Source organism: Ixodes scapularis, unplaced genomic scaffold, assembly GCF_016920785.2.
Source record: "Ixodes scapularis isolate PalLabHiFi unplaced genomic scaffold, ASM1692078v2 PGA_scaffold11__112_contigs__length_91849675, whole genome shotgun sequence".
Lineage (NCBI taxonomy): Eukaryota > Metazoa > Arthropoda > Arachnida > Ixodida > Ixodidae > Ixodes > Ixodes scapularis.
Window position 1 is genome coordinate 88,712,824 of NW_024609837.1, and position 23,932 is coordinate 88,736,755.

The 23,932-nt window shown below is 46.1% G+C and overlaps 1 protein-coding gene across 1 annotated transcript in view; it reads right to left on the minus strand.

The window, feature by feature from the left end:
- Positions 1-21,256, minus strand: part of LOC8030876 (ditrans,polycis-undecaprenyl-diphosphate synthase ((2E,6E)-farnesyl-diphosphate specific)) — a 37,206-nt gene extending 15,950 nt beyond the window's left edge. The window contains exons 1-3 of the mRNA XM_042289050.1: positions 21,005-21,256; positions 19,037-19,179; positions 18,194-18,307 (exon numbers count right to left, since the gene is read on the minus strand). Coding sequence (XP_042144984.1) covers positions 18,194-18,307; positions 19,037-19,179; positions 21,005-21,256 — 509 coding nt within the window. The remainder of the gene's footprint in view (positions 1-18,193; positions 18,308-19,036; positions 19,180-21,004) is intronic.
- Positions 21,257-23,932: the final 2,676 nt, after the last annotated feature.

The following is a 23,932-nucleotide window of genomic DNA, read 5'->3' on the forward strand; positions in this document are numbered from 1 at the left end:
TTTGTGTGCAAAAACAATCTTGACAGACAGCGCGCTTTTGAGGTGCCAGACGCTCGCGCCGTTCATCACGACGCTAAGAGAACCGATTCCAAGAACACCTATGCCCTTCAGATTTGTGAATGCGAAAGCATGAATATCGTTTTTCCGCTCCCTTAGTTCGTCTGTGGTGTACTGGCGTGGTCGGCCACTGCCGAGGTTGCAGCCGCCGACGATATAAATGCCTCAGGAGCCGCCATGTTCCCCGGCGCCGAGAGGAGCAGAAGCGGCCGCAGCCACCCTCCCTTTTTCGAAAACGCCTGTCACGAGAGCGGCGGCCGAGCACGCGCTCTCGTGAAGCGGCCGCCAATCGGTCCTTAGGAGCCGCCTTACTCGCTCAATGGGAGAAGAGGAATTTCTTTCGCGTTTTCTTTTTGCGGTTACAGATGCCGTCGGCTCCGCTCTATGGGATTGTTATTGCTTTCGCATCAATAATTTGTGCCTATCAAATACATGGCTTACGCTAAGTACGAACCTTGTGCAGTGTGCATTTTGCACTATTGGATTTGATTTTCTCGGCTAGAACAAGTCGCAATGACCACCAGCATATGGAGCGATGACGTCGCGTGCAAACCAAGGTAACCCTTTGATGCCAGAAAGTTTACTTCAAATAGGGAATACCTATAAATCCTGACGTGGTTTTACAAAACAAAGAATAACAGAAATCTTGTCTGCAAATAACTTTTTTTCGTAAGTATATTTCCGAAATGTTGATTGTGAGCGACATTGAGCATTTACAGCGTTATATCTCGTCCATTGCCGAAAACAGTTGCAACCTGGGAGAGGGCACAGGTGCACTTCGCATTTCACACAGTAGAGGCACTTGTGATCGGATTTGCAATATTTGCGCTTGTTATTCTTCTCAGAGATTCGTGGTCAGTGATGCACACGATCTCACCTCACATCCCCTCTCAACTTTGGCTTTAGAGAAAACTGATCTGTTTTGAAGATGCAATTAGATTCTTCATTGCTAAGCGCAGGTATCCTCACCCTTGCCGCAGAGGGTGTTAAATTTATTGAGGCGGACATGGCGTGGGAGAAATTAAATCATTCTTCAGAGATGTTTCTCCTCAGCAATACTGGGCATCGAAGGGTAACACAGTTCAGCTTTCTGGTGAAATACGATGTTGGCAGCACTAGCAATAAATGTCCAAATTGTGAAATTGTATAACAGCCTCGCGATGATATACGAAGCCTAATAAAATGCTAAAGCACATCACTGATAAAGCACAGAGTTGTAAAGTGGAGACCTAAAACCTATGCACGTAAAACTGAATATAACATTAGCCTTCCGAGGCAGCATTTCGCGAGGTTTAGAGCTCATGCAAGCTAATACCCAAATTTGATTTATATTAGGATACTAAAAATCTGCGACTGTCGTTCGCGCTATTTATGTACAATTAGGGATATCCTTCCATACATCTCAATGTATTTCTATTTGCAGTAAATCGGTGTGTAGGGTATTATCGAAAAAAACATTTATTATCTCTCTTTTTCTGCAAATTTCGTGTATTTTCGTTCGGAACTATCATATGGGCACTAGTCCTTTTGGGCATGATTGATAATACCTAATAAATATATTTACTTACTGACTGGAAATTTGACAACACAAATAAAATTCCGATCACCTTAACGATAACATATCGAGTATAGGCACCCCCAAATTATATTAATGATGCTCTGCAAATATTTCCCGGCGTTTTTATCCTCGATATTGTATAAATAATTTAAGAAAGCCCTTAACAAATTTTTGATTTTGAAGCGAATTTAAGGAATCCTGTGCCCCTGACAGACTTATAACTTCTCAAACATACAGAAGGCTGCTATTGACTCTTTTATGTCATGAAGAAAATTTTTATTTGTCTGTGGGCTGGACAAACACGACGTACACAAGGGCGCGTGGCAGAAGTATGATGATTGCGCACGCAAACCGCCAGAAAGTGACCAATTGGGTAGCTCCTATGATGAGGAAAGCATGGAATACTACTCTTTTCTATTTAACAAAAATATAAATTAGAAAGTGTCATGCCTATTTGCGAATTGAATTTACCTGCATCTTGTCAAGAATAAATATCAACAGTCAGGCTATGCTAGTATTCTTTATAGAAGAAAATGTTCACTTGGGTAAGTGCCAGACTAGATCTGAGTAGGAATGTTCTTATAAGTTGAAATGAACCATTTCAAACACTCCTTTGTGCATGATTCTTCGCCAGCATCACGATGGTGAGAGTAAACAATGTTGCTTTAAATACAAGGGTGGTGATTGCCGCTCAGTATTCCTGTTAAAGGTAAGCTGAAAAGGCTTGTCCTAAAACTTCCGCGACATTTGGAAAATTGAATTTCTTCCAGCTTATCGAAAAAGAAGTAACGAAATGTGTAACTCGCTACTTGCGAAATAAAGGAACGCATTACCGACCTACGTTACCTCAAATAAAAAGACCTGGGCGTTTTTCTTTCGTCTAATCTTGTACATTTTGCGTGGGAAAAAGACGGAAACAATCTTGAAGGTATGTGGAATGACTGCTGTGGCGACATAGGCTGAGGCAAGCCCAACAGCAAGCCAGGCCTGCTCAAGAGGCCACGCGCCTGCCCAAAAGGGCAAAAGAAGAAAAGGAAAAACTAGACCGAGGAGGTGCTTCGAAGACAGTCGTCCTTTGGATTCGTCCCGTTGAATATTTCAACCCCGACAAATTGGTGACCCGGACGAACGACTCCCCTTCACGATTCTTCACCCTCTTCAATGATGGATTTGGCTAACGGTGAATCGCCTGCGGCGGAAGCAATTCCATCGGGATCTTTAGCGGCATTCCAAATCAAGCTGCCGGCATTTTGGGCACAAAAAAAGGCTACGGTTTGGTTAGCGCAGGTTGAGGCGCAATTCCAACTCCATCACATCACCTCACAAACAACGAAGTACCTCCATGTAGTCTCGTCGCTGCCAGCAGAGCTTGCCGACGAGCTAGAAGACATCCTCGCAGCTCCGGCCACATCGAACCAGTACGACCTTCTTAAGGCCGCCATTCTAGCCCGGAAGACCCCGTCAGAGCGCAGCCGACTTCAACATCTGCTCAACATGAAGGAGCTCGGCGATCAACGTCCCTCTCAGCTGCTGCGCCGGATGCGGCAACTTATGGGTGACGTGACTACCGACGCCGATACATCGCTTCTCCGTGAGCTGTTTTTGCAGCGTTTGCCACACAGCATGGTACCCACTCTGGCAGCGGCCGAGGACATGCCCTTGGATCAATTGGCGAACTTGGCAGATCGGGTGAGAGAGTACTCCGCTCCCACAATTTCCGCCACGTCCAGGCGCTCAAACCGAGTGGCAAGCCCTCCGTCTCGATCTACAGAAAATAATCTGGAGACTCGACTCAGCCGTTTGGAAGAAGCCATTCAAGATCTACAACTGTCTCGCCGACCAAGGCGCATTTCCCGTCCCCGGGCAAGATCCCGCCGCTCTTCTTCAGACCCTCTTACCTCGAACGCCAGTTTCTGCTGGTATCATCAGACGTTCGGACAAGAAGCACGGAAGTGTTCTCAGCCTTGCTCATGGCAGGGAAACTAGAAAACCGGGCACTGGCAGCGGCAGGTGATTCCGGGTTACACGAAAGCCGCCTTTTTTATGTATTGGATCGCGTCACGTGACAACGCTCTCTTGTGGACACCGGCACAGAAGTCAGCGTCCTGCCAGAATCACCTTCAGAAAAACGCCGGTTGTCCCAGACCTCACAGACCTCCTCAGAACAAGAAAAGGTCCCAATACAACCGTGGAGTGGTCAGCCGAAGCAGCGTCTGCTTTCTCGAGCGCGAAGAAAGCCCTGGTTGACGCTACTCTCCTCGTCCACCCGGAAACTGACGCTCCCATACGACTAATGACAGATGCCTCAAATATTGCAATTGGTTCTGTCCTGCAACAATACACCGAGGGAGAATGGCGCCCGCTCGGATTTTTCTCCCAGAAGTTAAAACCAGCTGAGTCAAGGTATAGCACCTTTGGACGCGAATTGCTGGCCATCTTCCTGAGTGTAAAACATTTCCGTCACAACCTGAAAGGCACTACGTTTTACATACTAACAGACCATAAGCCTCTCACCTTCGCATTCACAGGAAATCACACAAACTACTCCGCTCGTGAGATAAGACAGCTAGGATTTATCTCCGAATTCACTGTTGACATCCGACACGTACAAGGATCGGAAAATACCGCTTCGGACGCTCTTTCGAGAGTGGAGACCCTTTCCATCCAACCTGTCACAGTGGATTTTCAAGCGATGGCCCAAGCACAACACAACGATCCTGATCTAGTTGCAGAGCGACAAAAAGAATCCTCACTGCAACTTAGAGATATCCCATTACCACTTGCCTCATCAACTATCACTTGCGATCTATCAACCAACACACCACGCCCTTACGTACCTCTGCCATTCCGGAGAACAGTATTTGAGGCCCTACACAATGCTAGCCATCCGGGAATTCGCTCCACACAGCGGCTGGTCACTGCCCGCTATGTATGGCCCAGTATAAATGCTGACGTACGTCGGTGGACCAAGAATTGTCTGCAGTGTCAGCGGGTCAAGATTACCAGACATACAGTAACACCCCTAGTTCATTTCCGGCTCCCTAAAACGAGTTTGACCACATACATCTCGACCTGGTTGGACCTTTGCCTCCATGCCAAAGTTTCAGATACCTGCTTACCTGCGTAGATAGGTATACCAGATGGCCGGAGGCGATACCACTCCCAGACATTACAGCCGAAACTGTTGCCGATGCCTTTGTAATGCACTGGATTTCTCGTTACGGGTGCCCTTCCACCATCACAACTGACAGAGGACGACAATTCGAGTGTGCGTTATTCACAGCGCTGACCCAACTCCTTGGTGCGCGCCACATCCTGACCACAGCATACCACCCTTCCGCCAACGGGATGGTGGAGCGGCTACACCGTCAACTCAAGGCTGCGCTCGTAGCTCAAGATGACCGCACTCATTGGCTTCAAAATCTCCCTCTGGTTCTCCTGAGCATAAGATGTGCCTTCAAGCCTGATCTCGGATTTACAACATCCGAGCTAGTATACGGTGCCACACCTAGGCTCCCCGGGGAGTTTTTCACCCCACAGGATGAGAACGTATTATCTCCGTCAACTTACGTGAATAGATTGCGCGAGTTCTTTCGACATATCCAGCCAACTTCCCCTCGACACTCGTCTCACCGAAAACTCTTCAGGTCTCAAGATCTAGAGTCGTGCACACATGTTTTCGTACGCAGTGAACTCATCAAAAAAGAGCCTTACTCCGGCGTACGATGGACCCTTCAAGATTCTCCAACGCCCTATGAAAACAATGACATTGGACCTCAATGGCCGTCAGCAAGTCGTCACAGTCGATAGGATCAAACCTGCTAATACCGACACACCTTCGCCCTCTCTTTCATCAACCACATGGTTTTCGGGAACTAAGTCCCCTGAAACATATCACATCCAACCTAAGAAGGTAACGTGGGCCCCAGCTTCGTAGCACTCAGAGTTTCCCCGCAAGTACGAATCTTGGGACACACCCTCAAAATTCAATGTATGATTCGGAACAACAATTATCTGCGAAGACCAAGACAATTTCTGCCTACACCTCACTGCAAGACCGCTGCTACTGAAGATACGTGAGCCTCCGCCACGACAGACATTTATGCAATTTTTTTTTCTCTTCCTCTCCCTCTCAAATTCGTATCCTGCTTCAGCCTCTACCACCAGGACACTACGGGGGGATCTCTGTGGCGACATAGGCTGAGGCAAGCCCAACAGCAAGCCAGGCCTGCTCAAGAGGCCACGCGCCTGCCCAAAAGGGCAAAAGAAGAAAAGGAAAAACTAGACCGAGGAGGTGCTTCGAAGACAGTCGTCCTTTGGATTCGTCCCGTTGAATATTTCAACCCCGACAACTGCAATAATTAATGACTTGGCGCCTTTACTTCGTTTGAGCTTCTCACGCAGCCGACGGTATTAGAGCTAATGGGACTGATCACGGAGCATCAAAAGTCCCAGTCACTGGACATTTTTTGTTTATGATTGGTTCAGTGATGATGGCACACGTACAGAAGCGTAAAGAACACCACCATGGTTCCGTTTTGACGATGCTTAATTGAACATTTGTAGACATTGGTCCCATCAGCTTTTAGAGTCGGTAGGGTCTGGATTTAAAGTGAAACGAAGGTCATAGAAACACGAAACATACTGAAGTGTACTTTTTTTAGGTCTTGGTAAGAAGTAAAAATTAACGAGTAACGTAACTACGTTACCCTTTACTTGAAAAAAGTAACGTAAGTAGTTTACCGGTTGCAGTTTTTAAAACGTAACGAGTACGTTACTACGTTACCGAAAAAAGTAACGCGTTACCGGTAACGCCGTTGTAACTCGTTACCGCTAACACTGCTCTCAGCTCATTTGTGTCGCCAGCACACACATATATATATATATACACTGTGAAACATATTTTATAAACCCTAGTTCACGAAAGATATGGCTGCGAGGTGCCCATTTTTATGATTTTATGCACTATAGTTAACTCCATAGCGCAAGGGCACAACCACGATTCAATGTTAAATACCGCGACGCAAAGTTGTACCAATCACTGGTATTTTATGCGACCTACCACACATTTTATTTCAAAATAATACCACACATAGTGACAACATTTCGATTCATGTAAAAAATACGACTCTGGTAAACAAGGAATTGTGGAGGAAGGGACCCGAGACGTCCTGTTCGGATGCCGTTTATGGAACGTTGACCTTGCGGGTTCGTAAGCCCCGCGTACTCCCCAACCGTCCGCGCGCTCTTCCTCGTCTTTTATTTCTAACATCCTGCCGGGCCGGCGCTGGTGTCGCTGCTGCCTCAAGAAGGAAGAACCGCTGGACAGTTCTGTTCATCTGTCGCCCATCTGGAAGAACAACTCTGCAATCGTGAAACTCTCCCGCGAAAAACCGCTGCGATGCGACCGAGTTTCCACATTAGGCGAGGAGTGTCATCGTCATCGGGCACGCTACTTGGAACCCTGGATCTGTGAACTGCATCCACCTTCTCAGCTTTGCCTTTCGTTGTCCTCTCACTAGCCACGATGACAGGTCTTTGGAGTCAGAGATTTGTTGTCCGAAACTGAGAGACACCGTTTGCTTCTTTTGCCAACTGCAGCTGAAGAACTGCCAAGCCTCATCCACACCCGCTTTCGGTCGGTTGCCGTCTTCGTTGGATTCGAGAGAAAACGGGACGAAAGGGGCGCCGCCGGTTGTTGTTTTTTAGTCTCCTCCTCCGAAGGTACACTTTTCGTCGACCAGGATGTTTTGTTTGGACCCTCGTCCCTCAAGAAGTCGTCGTCGTCGATTTCGTTGGACAGTGGTTCGAGCTCGAGTTCGTCGGCGAAATAAATCGAGGCCTATTTCGGTCCTCCTCGAATGAAAGCAAAAATGAGTCTGCTTCTTTTTGGTTTTGATCACTGGCCTTCTTGATTGGTTTCGCTATCTTGCGTTCCTTTTTGTCATGTCCCTCTTTGCCTGACCTGCATTTGTCTTGTTATTTTCATTGGAGATTTCTGCGACGACCTGTTTACGGTTGTCATTGCCTTGGCACGATTTACTGGCTTCCTTTTCCAGTGGTACCTACCTTCTCTTTGTGCATCCTGTCAGAATTTTCATCACCTTGGTGCTTGTCGGGGTGTCTCCCTTCGGGGGTCGAACTTTTTCAGGTGCCGCTTGAAACAGTCTCTTTCTGCCGTCTTTCTCTTGATAGTATTTGATTTGCTATAGGGCTTCTCCGGGCTGTTTCCTCCCTGCTTGTTGCGCATTATCTGGCTCTTCGTCGTTTGACCTTGCTTCGTCTTGCTGCTTTTTGCCGCGCGTTGTTTCGTCAGGTGTTTCACCTACAATATTTTTCCCAGCGAAAACGCTTTGAATCGATGAAGCTTTCTTCTAGTACTTCTTTGTGTGCTTGTCCGCCCGACTCTGTTTGGCGGAAATCCGTTCGCTCTTTTCCGTCGTCCGCCTCTCGGTGCACCAAGTTTCGTCGACATCTTTTTTGTCGCTCCGCAACTTGTCTGTTTTTTTGTTTTTTTTTTTGTCTCGTCTCTCTTCCTCTCTTCGTCTGTTGCTTTTTTAGTTTTTTTTTTGTTTGTCTTACGCTTTCGTTTGGTTACAAAAGGGAAGAGTTTGTCTTCCTGCCCAAATTCGTCCCACGAGCTTTCCCGGTCGTCGTGGACGTCTGCAACCCCAGTTCCGGGTGCATTTTTGTTTTTTGCCTGGTGGTGGCGTTTCATTTCATCTTCCACCTCCTTGGAGGGGTTGTCTGTTCGGTGCTTGGAAGACGATCTGCTTGGCAGTCCTCGAACGGTAGCTCTTTTCTGTTTTGCATTTTTATCTTTTTTTGCTCAGTTTTTTTCTTTCTGGGGGGGGGGGGGGGGGGGGGGGGGGGCGTGGCAATTTACTTTGCAGAAGAGTAGTAGAAGAGACTTTGTAGAAGAGAGTTGTGAGTGCGCGCCTGTTTGTGTTCTGTGTTCCATCCTCGTTGGTCCTCGTTCCTTTGTGCGCGATTTTTAACCATGTTTAAATTGACTTTGTTTTCGGATTGTGCGCGGACTCCGGAGATGCTGCGCCCTCTCTGCCTTTTGGAAGTGAAGGACCGTCCGTTACCCCAGTTCTAGAAGCTTTCCAAAAATCCTCTTGTGCGCGTTTCGAAGTTCTTTCTGACCGACAACTTCCGTCGCTTCTGCTTCGGCGTGACAAAAGTTTGACGTTAACAATTATTTGACGCACGCTCAGTCCGGCTTCTCCGACCGTCCCTCAGTCGCTCCTCTGCACTTTAGACCTGACAGTATTACTGTCATTTCTGAACCTTCTGTTTTTCTAGAGCTCTGAACGCCTTGTCGAACGGTCTGAATGGCGATTGATAGTACTCCCATAACTCTTGACATATCATGTTGTTCTCGGCTTGCCGCCGCATCCGCGGCATTCTCCGTTTCAAACGGCTCGCACCCTTGCACGACTTTGCAGTGCTCGAATTTTCCGGGTCGTGTGGAGCGCACAATATCCGCCAGCTCCGACATTCCGTTCGGTAGGAAGATCTTTTGTTACCCGTGCGACCGCGTCGCGGCAGATGGCCCCATTTTCAGCTTGTTATGGACAAACATTGACTGCTGAACCGTGCCTAAAAGGTGTCGGTCCTTCTCCGGCCCCACTGGTTGTTCCTCAGCGCGAGTCTTCGGGATCCGCCTATTTTGGGTTTCCATCCCGTTCATGGCATTTCCGAATCTTTACGGTGGTTCCTGTAGAATCTGCTTTTCACCCCGCGGAGTCTTGCCGCACCGGACAAACCTTCACCTCTTCGTCTGCTCAGCCTAGCTTGCATAAAATCTTCGGTTGGAACCTTCAACTCCAAGAGCCAGCTCCTCCTGGGCAGCGACAGCTTGCGGTTAAGCGGTTTCCGTTTTTTTGAGGTCGAACGATCTACCCGTCTGTCGCAGGCATCCTCCGTGGATATAAAACCATGTGTACCGCTCTCTCCGAGGACGATGCTATCGCACAAAGACATTGGTTTCGAAGGTAGCATTGTAGTTCTCCCTTTCTCGTGTGCACCAACGGGACTTTTCAATTGGTTTACCGGTTCTTCGAAAACGTTGTCTTCTGTGGCAGCCGACATTTCCGTGGGTGTGCAGTCCCGCACGTAGGTCTTTTCGTGGCCGACACTACTGCACTGGGACATTGGTTCCGAAAATAGCGCCGTCCTAATCTCTCTCTCGTGTTTGTTGCGGTTATTGCAATTCGGTCCCAGGCCTGCGGTATTCATGATAAGAGGCACTTCTTACCGCTGATAACGATTTTTTATGCTTTTTTTTCAAATCGTTGGAGCGCATGGGTGATCAATTGTTTAATGTCGGCTAAATCAATGATACTAGAACCACTAAATGAGCTGCGCTTAGAGCATCGGCAGTCCGTTGCCCAAGATTGTTGTGGGCGCTGACATTTTGGCTCGTATGCAGAGCAGACGCAACTGCCGGTCGTCATGATTCAAAAGTGCGACTTCCTCAGCATTAGGTTCGGTGCTAGGAAGGTCATGTAATTTTTCTTTGCTCTGTTGCGAACTCTTTAAATATTTGTGGAGGGCGGAAAAACGTTTCCTGTAATTTCAGACAATGCTTCAGATAACCGGCAACCATGATTTTAAGACACAATATGGCCAAGTGTCGTTACTCTGAAGCGCAGCTTATCTAGTGGCACTAGGTGATACCAATGGCACCTCGGCGCCACATTTGTGAAGGATCAAGGTCCTCGTTGCCGTCGTTGGAGAATTCACATGACAGAGAAAGGGTGGTAACTATGCTTCTTCGGTTTGCCAGAATGACCGGTACACGTTCCTTGTATCATCCAGCCGAAGACCGTTTCAACTTCCGTCAGTGTCTCACTTAAATGGTTAATTCTCCCTGTGGCAATCTTCCAATAGGCGTCAGATCGGATGAGGACACCTATTTCATTTGGGCATGGCACGCCTGCTGGAGCTGTATCGGCGTTCAGCATGTCTTCAGAGTAGAGTGGAGCTTGCAGCTTTTAGTCGACCGGATGACTGATGACAGTGCAGAGTTCTGGGACCTGTAATGCTTCCAAGTGGATTCGTGCGCCGGTGGTTCGATCACATAGTCAAATTTGGGGGTTTTACCTGCCAAACCAACGGCGGGCATCTGGCACGCCCCAGCGGAGGACTGAGGATTAATTTAGACCACCTGGGGATCTTTTGACGTGCAGGCGAAAGCTCGGTTACACGGCGTCTTCTCCGCAATAAGCCTCCGTCAGATTGCGAGTACCTCGGCCGAGATTCGAACCCGCCACATGGCGATCCGTAGGCCGACTCTCTCGCCTCGGAGCCACGGAGGCGGCTGGTTCGACCGCATAGTTCCATGGTAACTCGTCGACAGTGATGGCGTGAAGGTCGTCGAGCGCTACGAAACATGAATACGGTGAGCTCTTCGTTTCCAGGAGCTGTGCAGTTCAAACTTTTTGAGACGACGCGACGCACGAAAGTTTTTTGACTGCCGCTCTTCAGCAATATTCGATCAAGGACTTTTTGATAGAGGGAAGAAGCCCACACTTGGCCCGTTTGAAGCAGAATTCTTACGGTCCTGGCAATGGCGCGTTCGTTGGGGCACTGATGACTGCCGCAGAGTTTGGAATAGAGTGTTATTCAGATTGGCCGATGGCCTGCGGAGTTTGAGTTGATCGGGAAACGTCGCATAGAATGGTCAGGTGGGGCCCCCCGCGAATGGTACACGTTAGGCTCCTTGCTGTGCGGCAGGTATGGGCTATGTGCTTTCGTTCGGCACATTTAAAGCAGCAGCGTGCCCATTTGATCCTTAATAGTTTTTCCTGGGTCGATAGTGTAACCTGGCAGCTCTGAACGTCGTGTTTGGCGGAGCCGCAGATGGAACACGAAAAGACCCGACCTTGAACTGATCCGTTGGTCAGTGCCAGTGCCGACGGATTGCTAGATATGAACTGAGTTTGTAAGTTCGGCGGATGTGATGTCTCTTCGAACGCCCGAGCAAGTTGTTCCTGCATCCTTGCTCTCGTATCTCTAACTGGATTTGAAGAAATGTCATGATAAGTTTGACATGATTGTCTGGGCGTCATTTGAGCGCGTTGGGGCTGGCTGTTTTTATGCTCTCCTTTAGTTCTTTGTGGTGCATGAGCGGTAGATTTTCGGGAAAAGCTTTCGTCAGTACACGATAAAGAACCACCGCGTAGTTGTTGGGCGGAACATCGAAGCCTTCTAGAGATGTCGTGCGGAAGCGAATGGCCTTGGAAAGCTGACGAATTCGGATGACGTTTCTTAAGTTTCTTGTTTTCGGGAGATTCAGAAGCTGGTTAATATGATCGTCGATCAGAATATCGCGTTTACAAATCTGTCATGAGGTGTGCGAACTGTCAGGTCATAATTCTGTTCTTAAAGACGAATGCCTTCGACTGCCCCCCTTGCGCTGTGAGTAAGGTATGTCATGAGGTACCTAAATTTCTTGATGAGAGGGGGATTGGCCTTTTTGTGAATTGTGCCATCAGAATGGTCTCAAAATCCCTGCCAATCATTGATGTTTCCGGCGAAGGTAGGTACCTGGAGTTTGGGAAGGGCAACTGTTTGATGACTGCCACGTGGTGGTGCTCTAGGGACAGTTCCGGTGGAAAAAAGGCTGCTCAGAGTTTCCGTTGTGGGAGGGAGGCCGCTGGGCTGCAGTGTGTCGGTTGGGATGTCTGCAACACGCGTGGCGATGTTCGTGGGTTGGTTCAGTTTGTCCAGGGCGTAACGAAGGCGCCTGATGTCGTGGCTGACCCTCGCAAGGTAGTCCTTTGCTCCCTCAATCTCGTTCTTCAAGTCGTCATCAGTTGTCGATGTTAGATATCCTGGTCCAGGTCGGCTAGGCTTGTCTGCTTCTAGATTAGATAGTTGAGCGGGAGCCGCCAGTCAAGCTCTGTTGTGTTCGGGTCCTGGATAAGGTGGTTCAGCTGGAATGACGGCGGAGCGGACAACGCCGCGGGTCCTGCGTAGGCAGTCCCTGTCCTCTCGAGGGGTTTTGGCTCACAGATGATATCTCATACTCGGAACTGACCATACACCCCTCGCATTTTATTTTTCGTAATGACAGAGCAGGCCGAAAGGAAGGAGGTGTACTCCTTGCAGTCAAAAAGACATACCGCATTGATCGTTCTGATAGTGTTCGGACCTTTGAAACCGTTTGGGTTAGAATAAAAATGCCTACCATGTTCATTATTGTAGTTGCTTGTTATAAGCTCCCAAGTGTTCTAGATTTTGCTCCGCTACTTCATGATTTTCTGGAGTCTCTTATTCTTTTATGCCCAAATGATGTGCTTGTTAGTTCTGGCGATTTCAATTACCCTGAAATTAAGTGGTTCATTCTGTCTGATAAAATACCATTTTTATCGTGGCAGAACCTTTCAAAACAGTCTCGCGATTTTGTTGACGTTATATACTCTTTTGCACTTTCTCAAATTGTTAGAAAACCCAGTCGTGGTGACGCCATGCTTGACCTTTTTTTTTATTTCAAAACCCGATCTAGTGTCAAATTTTGTGTATATGGAACCGTTAAGTGATCACATATCGATTAATGTTGAACTTTTCATTCCATCATGAAAGCAACCTCTTCGGACACAAACAATTTCGAGTTACGCTAGGGCAAACCTCGACGCTATTAACCAACACTTTTCGCTATTTTCAGCTTGGTTTTTAGATGAATTTGACTCTAGGTCTCTGAATGAAAACTGGCTTTTGTTTAAGTATGAATTGCTTGAGTTGTGTGACAAATTTGTTCAGAATTTAACCATTCACACGTCGTTTTCGAACCCGTGGTTTTCAAGTTTTCAACACGTTTGAAGAGGTTGCTAAATAAAAAGAATAGGCTTTTTCGTGTCGCAAAGGCGTCTCAGACTGCTATTTTATGGTTAAAATACAAGGAGTGTTATTTAACTTGCAAATATGAAATAAAAAATGCGAAAGATAAGTTCTTTAATTACGATCTTTGTAATATACTGAAAACAAACCCCAAAAAGTTTTGGTCCGCTGTGAATCCAAAGCAGGTAAAGGACTCGGTCAGCTTGACTGACGCCTCTGAAAAAAGTTTACCAACCGCAGAGACTTGTGAGCTGTTTTGTACCTTCTTTAGTGAAGTGTTCACAGATGAAATTTTTCCATTACCCTCTTACTGCCCAGAATATCTTATAACCACCCAAATGGATAGGATCATTGTGACAAATGACGGTATTTCAAAATTAATATCAAATCTACCATCTAACTCGGCTCCCGGTCCTGACTTATAACCACAAAGTTGCTAAAGATTACAAGTGACATATCTAGTGTACTCTTATCCCGCATATTTCAAAAATCCCTTGACTCTGGTGTTGTTCCGGCTGGCTGGAAATCTGCAATGGTTGTCCCGATTTTTAAAGATGGCGCAAAAGATGTCCCTACCAATTTTAGACCCATATCTCTAACCTCTGTTGTAAGTAAATTGATAGAACATGTCGTTTATTCAAATGTAATAAATTATTTATGTGTAAACAATATACTCTTTACAAACCAGCACGGTTTCCGGCGGTCGCACTCCAGTGAACCTCAGCTTTTTGAATCTTTAACGGACATCCACCATAACCTACATATAAAACACGAAACTCATGCTATCTTCATTGATTTTAAAAAGGCGTTCGATAAAGTTCCACATTGCCGTCTTATCCAAAAATTAAAAGCACTTAAAGTAGAAACGTCCGTTATAAACTGGATTGAAAATTTCCTTTCAAGCAGAACTCATAACGTTGTTATAGACAACAATTGTTTGTCACGAAAACTTGTTAAATCGGGAGTACCGCAGGGAACCGTGCTGGGTCCATTGTTGTTTCTAATTTACATAAATGATCTGCCAAAGCTTCTGAATTCCACTACGTGATTTATAGAAAAATAATGAGTGTAACCGACTGTACCCTCTTGCAAAATGACTTGTTACAAATTCAAGCGTGGTGTCGAGAGTGGCAAAAGGAGATCAATGTTGACAAAACAAAATGTCTTAACTTTACTAAAAAAAAACATTACTCAGATTGACTATTCACTTTCTACCATACCAATTCAAGCCGTAACATCCTACAAGTATCTTGGCATCAACTTTAACCATAACTTATCATGGGAGCCTCATATAAATTTACTACATATCTGCGAAAGCAAACAGAAGTTTGGGATTTTTAAAGCGCCATCTCTATAAGGCCACGCAAGAAACAAAGCTCATCGCATACAATTCTCTCATCCGTCCTCAACTCTAGTATGCATCCATTGTCTGGAATCCCCATCAGTTGTATATGGAGGAAAAATTGGAAGCTGTGCAGAACCGGGCTACAGGTTTCATTCTCCACAATTATCAGCCTACAAGTGTTACCGAAATGAAAGCAAAATTAAACCTCCCGCTCTTAAAACACAGAAGAAAAGTATCGCGTCTTAGCCACCTGCACAAACTATATTATAACTTTCCCTTAAAAAATGAAAGCCGTTTACAACTCCCTGTAACACCGAATTAGAGCGCAGCTCTCGAGGAGGAGGAGGGAAGGGTACGGGGGGGGGGGTCACGTGACCTTGGGGCGTCACGTGACGATGCCGATGATGTCATCAGTGACGTCACTGATGACGTCATTAGTGACGATGACGATGCGGACTCCGATGACGTCATCAGCGATGATGACGATGACGATGCGGATGTCGGTGAGGTCATCAGTGATGATGACGATGCGGATGCCGGTGATGTCATCAGTGACGTCACTGATGACGTCATCAGTGATGATGACGATGACGATGCGGATGCCGGTGACGTCATCATTGACGATGACGTCATCGGGGAGGTCACGTGACCCTGGGTGTGGTCACGTGACTTCGGGGGTGACCTTGGGACCACCAAGGTCACCCCAAGGTCACGTGACCCCCAAGGTCGCCCCAAGGTCACGTGACCCCCAGAGGTCACGTGACCCCTCCCCCAAGGTCACGTGACCTCGGGGGGTCACGTGACTTTGGGTGTCACGTGACCTTGGGTGTCACGTGACCTTGGGTGTCACGTGACCTTGTGATGACCTTAGGGGGCCGCGTGACATTGGGATGACCTCGGTTACGCCGACGGCGACGCCGACGCCGCTCAAGCCGGGAACGGGCCCCTAAGAGCTGCGCTCTAAAAAGATGAATAATGCCCTCCGGCCATCCACATCTCCCCCCGCACTGACCACCCACTCAAAATTCAACTGACTACGCCTAGGACAAACCTATTCAAATTTTCTCCCTTACAATTGGCTATTACTCACTGGATCAACCTCCCGGAACCTATTGTGAGCATCAAAGAATGTAATAACTTCAGATCTGCCATTTCCCCACTCGTCACCACCTAGCGTCCTGTTTGCATGTGTTCATAAACATCCTAGTCTTTTTTTTGTGTGTGTGTTATTTTGAGTGTTTAAATTTGCCCCCCTTATGTAAAGCCCCCGTGGGCATTTAAGGGTTAAAGAAATGAAATGAAATGAAATACAATTTTATGTGGAGGAAGGGACCCAAGACGTGTCCTGCTTGTGTGGCCGTTTATGGAACACTAACCTTACGTGTGCCCAAGCCCCGCGTGCTTTCCAATCGTCTGCGCGCTCTTTCTCATCCTTTGTTTCTCAACAGGGGTGTTGAGTCGTATAAACAGGCTGTTTGTTATGTTAATCTAGACTTTCTTTTACTCTTGTGTCGAAATTAAATGACGAAATTTCATATTTTGGCGCCTGAAAATAAAGGAGGATCTACGAAGGATAGAAAAAGCTAGGTAGTTCATTGTTTCATGGCGGGAACAGCGCAGATTGCCAGAACCCACGCAGAAAAAGGAATTCTAAATGAAGTGGTTTAAACCGGTTCAAACCCTATTGAAAATTCCATCAAGCTACGTAATTTGGGACACTGACTGCCAGTCAGCAGCCTTGGTGGAACGTGATGGACCATCAGACGTCATCTGATGGTCCATCAGATGACGTCTGACTGCCACTGCCAAGAGAATTTCATCATCAAGGGCAGCATTTATATAAGAGTAAAGCTATACGCACTCATAAATATTGCCAAATGCCTCGATAAAACAAAATGTTCGAAAAAAAGAAAAAAAACAAAAAAACAGGATTACCGCGGATCGAACCCGCGACCGCTTGCGTACAAATCGGACACCTTAACCGCTATGCTACGCCACAGTTACAGAAACTCGATTTGACTTTTCGTTTTATACGAGATGCTTCGGCTGCAAATGCAGTTAAGCCGTCAGCATGTTATGCAAAGCACTCGTACATCACTCGCCGTACTTCAGTTCTACTCACCTGCCATGTAGAGTACTTTCGCGTCGTAGAATGATCCTTTTGTTCGCGCGTCATCGGCCCAGTAGACCTGGTACACCTTGTCGTCTTCAACTACACCGCTAAAGTCCCTTACATAGTCGGAACTCACAACAGGCTGGGTCTTGTCGAGTAGAAATTCCACTAAAACATAAGGCATTGTAGAGCCCGGGCAGGATCGACAGGTTGGAGCAAGCGGGCAAACAAAACGAGTCGAGAGCGATCGTTCATGAAAGCTCGGCGAAGCCTCTATGGGCGAAGCAAAGTGCGAAGTGTCGTGTTCGGCGCTTCGGCGGTCTTCTGATCAAGGTTGTCGGTCGGTTGCGTGTCACATCTCTAACGTCAGCGGTTTTGTGGGCTCACGTCCCGAAATCGTTTTCTCGTGCATAGATTACTTTTCGTATTCATAGATTTGACGAAATAGTGGTATCCGAACGAACTTTACGTCCTTTGACCGTACTTCTGTCTGCACGTCAAAGCTTTCTGACGTACAGTCAGAGACAATCGATGTACAGTCAGAATCACCACCAGGACATCCTGATGGCATTTCGCGGCGGCCTACTGCCACCAGGAAACCATCAGAAAGCCGACCAGCGGGGTCTGACTGGAGTTTGACTGTCGGCCAGAGTAACTTGTTGGCCAATCAGACGTGCTTGACGTACAGTCAGGCACTGTCAGCGGTCCACTAGAAAACATTGACTGCCAAACAGCGTTGCATTGATGGATTTTTCCTTCGGGAACCGACTTGAACCCTTATTTTTGCTCCCTGGCACTGCACCGGAACTTAACCGAAAGCCTTGAACCCGAACCCAAACCCGAACCGTACTGATAGAAATTTCAGATCGACACTCTGCTCCTAAGCAGACAATGTCAACTGAGTGTCAGCCTGGTTATCAAATAATTTGAGAGCGCAGATAAGGTTCCTCTGGCGCTTCCATTAAAATTTAGCTTATTTCGCCAGGTGATAGCTTGCCAAACTAAAAATACAGCAGTACTCTGTGAGTACTGCTGTACCGTCACAGTACCGTCACAGCGACAGCTGTAACAGACACTCTAATAATGCATCCTTATGCCTCTTGCAATTGATGTGTGGCGTCAGGTGACGCACTGACTTCACGTGACGGTGTGACATCACTTGAGATCAAGACGTCTGGTGACCCTTGGTGTCACGTGACAATATCGACGACAAACGAACATTTAGATACCCATGACAGTTATCGCTGTAATATATAATGGGGAAACTGACCTTGTCTGATGAGTCAACAACTCCGCCGTGGCTATGCGTTTGCGGACATCATCTGAAAGAAGGTCAACGTCGCCCGGAATCATCACGGACCATCTCTTCTTCTGGTAGAGTTCCCTGAGTGATAAAAGAATGGTTTTACACAAAATCCTTCTTTTTTGAAAACTGTTAGTGTAAGCTCGTATCTTTAATGTACAACGCTAACATTTTCACACGTCCCCTCAATCCTATATCTTGTCTCATCAGTTCTTGACATCCTTTTGATGTGCTCTTTTACGACCAACTGCAAAAAGTAGCTGCCATGAGGGTGCTGGTTATAAGGGTGTGGAGAACTTTTGTTGAACCTGTTATTTGACGCCGAGTCTCGACGTTTGCTGGTTCGACGAACTTTCGAACTCTGACCAAAATACGACGAAGTTCGACTTACTGCAGTGTTACCTGATTTTTACGCAATAAGTTCGCACCTGGGGAAAACAAATAATGCACAAAGGAATTTATTTTACGTCTTGTAAAATTGATTACCACTCCTTATGCGATATAAAAGCAAGCATGCATACTTGTCACGCTCTAGTTAGTTTGTTAAAGTGAAATAATAAAAAAGAACATTCTCAATACGTATAGCTCTTTTTCGCTGCCAGCAACATCGTCTTGTTTTCAATTTTCGCACATCAGCACAAAAAGTCGATCGATCATTTAAGTTTCATCGAACGTCGCGCTAGAAGTTTGCAACAGTAGAACCTGATCGAACTCGATCCACGCTAGCTTCTTATCCGATTGCCTCGATAAGTCCCGAGGCCGAAGGGAGTCGGGTAAGCGGACCTAAGCAGTAAATTGAAGCCAACTTACCAGTTCTTAATGATGTTACCAGCGATGACACCCATGATGTTGAAAATGTAGCGTTTCTGGTCTTCAGGCCTCATTAGGTTTCTGACGCTGAATGCGTAGACGGATGACTGGAGTATGCCTAATGCGATCGCTGCAGCCTGGAACTGCAAAGAGTTTGTTCAAACTTAGAAACAAAAAATGAAGAAAGCTGCTGTAAATTATATTATGAGGGCTTTATTTAGCAATCGCGCAAAATAAATGACAACGCACTTACGTCAAACGTACGTTTTAAAATTGACCTCGTCTCTTTCTTGCAATATAGCTCAGTCAGAACGACAATCCGGAAAAATTAGTAGTGAATTTTAACAGCCGCTGTTAAAAAGATTTAAATTCAAAGGAAGAACAAATGTTCTGACCTGTGATTACATTTTTCATTGAAAACACCAATGCAAAAAATATTAAACTCTAACATAGTAAAACTACTGAAAGTAATATTTATACCGCTTCCTAACCTCAAGAAACCTAAGGTTCCTAAGAAAAGGACAGGTTATTTTTTTTCAGTTAAGGGAATGTGTAATGAAAAGATGGCGAAACTACTGCATAAAAGATCCAAGGTTGTATCTCAAAATAGTTTTGCCATAATAAAAAAACACAGTTATTGACGACGTATTTATTTCGAAGTGTTCATCGACGTTAAAATAAAGACTCCTTGAAATGTTTCAAGGATTGTGGACAGAAAGGTGTGTAGATCAATGTACAAGATATGCTCAAAGAAAAAAAAGGTGTAGTCCTACACCCCTTGTCACGTATAAAACACCCCAAAACTTCATTTCGATGTACAACGCACTGACATAGAACCGATGGTACCAAATTTTGTGAGCGACTTAAGAGCCGAGGGATTATTAAAATATATAATGTGCGTGTTACTGATTAAAACAATATGATCGAGGTTCCGTTAGCCCTACTGCATAATCTCAGTATTTGTTTTTTCTGAGGTCTTAGATACGTACTTTAGCCGTTTAATAAGTTTTTTTATAAGCACCTCGTAAGAGTTAAGGCCTCAAGTTCGACGTGAGTGCGCTGTGCGTTGAACTGAAGTTTCGGGGTGTATTATACACGAGAAAAGGTGTAAAACTACACTCTTCTTTTAGAGTGAATTGGTAAGATTGGTTCGTTCCTTTCTTGGTAACCACGTCGTGTAACGTCGGGCCAATTTATATCAACTAGTCAGCAATATGTTCTTCCCTCTTTCCCTCTCCCCACCCCCAAAACGACCGTTTGAAATCTTCAAAACAAATCTAAACAATCGCTTTTTTAAATGCTGCATTCCACTCATTATAAGACTTTAAAGATAAAGGCTGCTCAAATTTTGTAATGCTCACCACACTTCTCACCACGCTGCAAAGGGCGAAAAACGGCTCAGTACTATGTGTTAAAATATAGATTTTTGTTTTTGCCACAAAAATAAACGACGCATCGCCGAACGCTTAGCCTCAACCAAAATGTAGTGCTAGCGATCCCAATAAGATGTCAAGATTTCAGAACTAACGGTTATTAGAAAGTTGTGTGTGATCTTAAAATTTCAATGGAAAAATGGGTTCCGTTCTTCATAACTTGGGCCATTGAGCTCTATGAATTGAGGGCTTCGTTAGCTGTCATTTTGACAGTAAAAAAATAAATAAATAACAATAAAATACTTTTTAAATAAGATAACGGTTTGTTTTAAAACTTCGGCATCTGGTTCGAACCGCTAGCACTACATTTGGGCGGGAAATAAGCATTCGACAATACATACTTTTATATTTTTGCTGGAAAAACACACACACACAAAAAAAAAACTTGCATCCTTTTGTGGACACTGCAGCTTGCAGTGTTCACTTTCCGCTCAAGAAACGTTGAAGGAAAGTAGAGGCACGCTCATATTTTAAATTTAGGTTGCCCTTGTCGATGGGTTTGATTATCGAACCAAGAAGGATTTCAGGTCCCTGCCTTTTGAATGTTGAAGACGCCACGGATGTGTCCTTCGTACAGGGGTGCAGCTCGCTGCTTGGCCCACCTCCTGTTGCCGTCGGGGACAAGTGCCACACTATGCGGCAGTTGTGCCAAACTCAGCAGCCAGCTGAGGACCTTCGCATACCAGGGCATAGGCACTTCCAGCCACGTGGGCTCTACCTTGCTCTCTGTGTGGAGAAAGGAAGTCGTTGCCTCACAGCCCTGAGGCGCTCCTTGTGTAAGATCCATGAGGTCAGCGCCAATGGCTTGAGCTGAAATAAGAAAGAAAAAAAAAGGAAATAACTAATTATACTTGAAATGCCTGAGACGAGAAAAGTATAAGCATGTAACGGTAAGCGTAGAAATTTGAGGAAAATACAATTAAAAGTTCATTCACTTCTTTATAAGAGTGGCAGGAAGAAAAAAAAAAACACCGAAGCCAAAAACGTCATGTAGAATGGTTAATGCATATAAGTTATTTGTCAATTAACGCCAGGGAAGGCGTGACACAAGCGCCGTCTTTAGCTTTGATGGTCATTCACTCGTAAAATTCCCTTGACCTTTCCTCGCCGAACCACACGAGGACTTTAGCCTGTATTTAAATCGGCGTGCAGGAACAATCACATATCTTAAAAAAAACTGTGGATGCAATATAAGAGACGAACTACATACATTAGTCTAGCCTGTTTCGCTCCCAAGATCGCTTCCGACACACATTTTCCGAAATAACCATGTTCTGCAAAGTTGCGTGACGCAGTAGGAAACCAAACAAGCATGTCGTAGTGAATAGACTAGCGAAATTGATCCGAGTATAATATTTTTGGAATACTCGCAGTCAAGTTCAAGAAACCGAGGAGCGGCGCTGAAACGTACACTACATTGCATACGCGACGTTTCATCCAAGTCGAACACGGATGTCGTTGCCTACCAGCAAGGAAACAATGAAAGTATTGCCACGGATGACACACAACGAGGTACGAGAAAGCGGTTAAAGGCCGCCGTACAGTTCGCGCTTTCCACTTTTCCTGCGTTTCCTCCTCTCCTGCCCTCCTTTCCTTCCTTCACCCCCCCCCCCCCCCCTGTTTACCGCCCTCCCCCCCGGGGGGACAACACGGAGAATGGATCAGGAGACGCCTCCGTTAATCCGGCCTAACCCGCCGAAAAGGGGGCCTGCTGCTTGACCAAAAATTATTTCGCTGCCCCCCCCCCCCCCCCAAAAAAAAAAAAAAAAAAAAAGAAAACGCCGCCGGCAGCGACTGGTTGCGCTAACCTGGTATGCATTGGACTAACATTTTTCGAAGCGCGGCAGGTTTAGTGTAGGTCCTATCATATGGTCCTGCAAGACTTCCCTGTCCGCCACAAGCTAGCCAATAATTCAAGAACATAACGACGGCAGCGTATTCAAACAGTGTAAAATAAAATGTAGATAATATTTAAAAGAACACCGTTGTCTTCACTGCTTGGCTTTCAAATTTTTAGCGTTGCGAATAATCGTAATCAAAATATTTTTATGATTGAAGACCCATCGTCGTGCATCGACCCCAAGATTACGCTTACGTGAAACATGATTCTGCGTGAAAGCAACTCGAGTCACCGTAAACTTTTTTTTTTTTTTCAACGTGGATTTTGCTTTTTAATTTAGCTGAGGTACCACTGGCAGAACACGAATCGCATACTTAGAAGGTATATACCGTCTGAAAACTCATATAGCTGGTTGAGTGAATGCAATACTATCGCATTCGTTGAAGCTTGATTTGTTGATTCCAACTTCAACAAATCACACGCACCCATTCTCCCTATTCCTGTTTACCCAGTCATAGTCGTTCCCTCACGATGCAATACGAGTACAAGTAATGGCAGCTTATACAATCTTAAAGGGGCCCACCAACAATTTTTTGACCGGTTTGAAGTTCGCGCTGAAACGGAGCTCCATGAAAGCAGGAACACCGAGGAAAAAAATATTACAGAAATTCGCAATATTTTGCGAGTTATTAGCAAATTAAATTTTGTAGAAAACAACTTTAAATAAGCAAAACATTGCGCTTCATGACGTAAAATGAAACAGTTCAGCGATTGGAGCAAGGTGGTCGGCCAATTGGACGCGAGTTTGGTTGATAGCCCGTCGGCCCGGTCGGCTCGTCGGCCATTAGGCCTAGCTGCAACCATCGTAGCTTTGAGATCGGGTTGCCATCATCGGTGAATATACCGGGCTTATCGGATTTTGAGTACGGATCTGGGCGTCGCGCCGTACGAGGACACTCCACGCAAGCGCCGCGTCTCTGCCTCAGTCCGCTTCGACAGCCGCGGAAGACTCGTCTCCCGCAACTCCGCCACCTCGGCGAGTAGGAGGTACAAACTGGGGAGCGTTCCCGTTGGGCACGATATAAGCTGGGTCCCGTCGCCGCACTTCACTCGAACAGTGAAAAGTCTGTCACAGCACTAAAAGAAAATAAGGGTTCCCTTGGATCCTCTTACTGCTTTTAGTTGACCGGAACCGGGGGCGCACAAGTGAAAATACGATGCGCGTTGTTGGCACGGATCACTTGTCGTCTGCTCGCGATGGTACGTCGCGGACGCCGCTGGGAGGCGCGCATGAGCGACAAGCCGTTGTTTTCGCCCTTTTTGAACTTTACTTTGCAACTTTATGAGCTCTGTAAAAATGACTTGTCTGAAAAACAATGACGGTTAACGTGTGATACTTTATTTCGTTTCAAAATTCCTGGGACGGCTCTCGCCAATCACGAAACCCAGAGAATGTGACGTATTGTGAAAGGGAGCGCAGTTTTGCGCGCGCATTCGGCACCTCGCGGCGCCACCGTCGGAGGAGGTGTTTCCGAGTTGTCAAATTAAAATATGATGCGCTAATATTTTCAAACTCTTTCGTTGTCCACTGGGTTTCCGGTACCACTAGCGTGTAGAAACCGC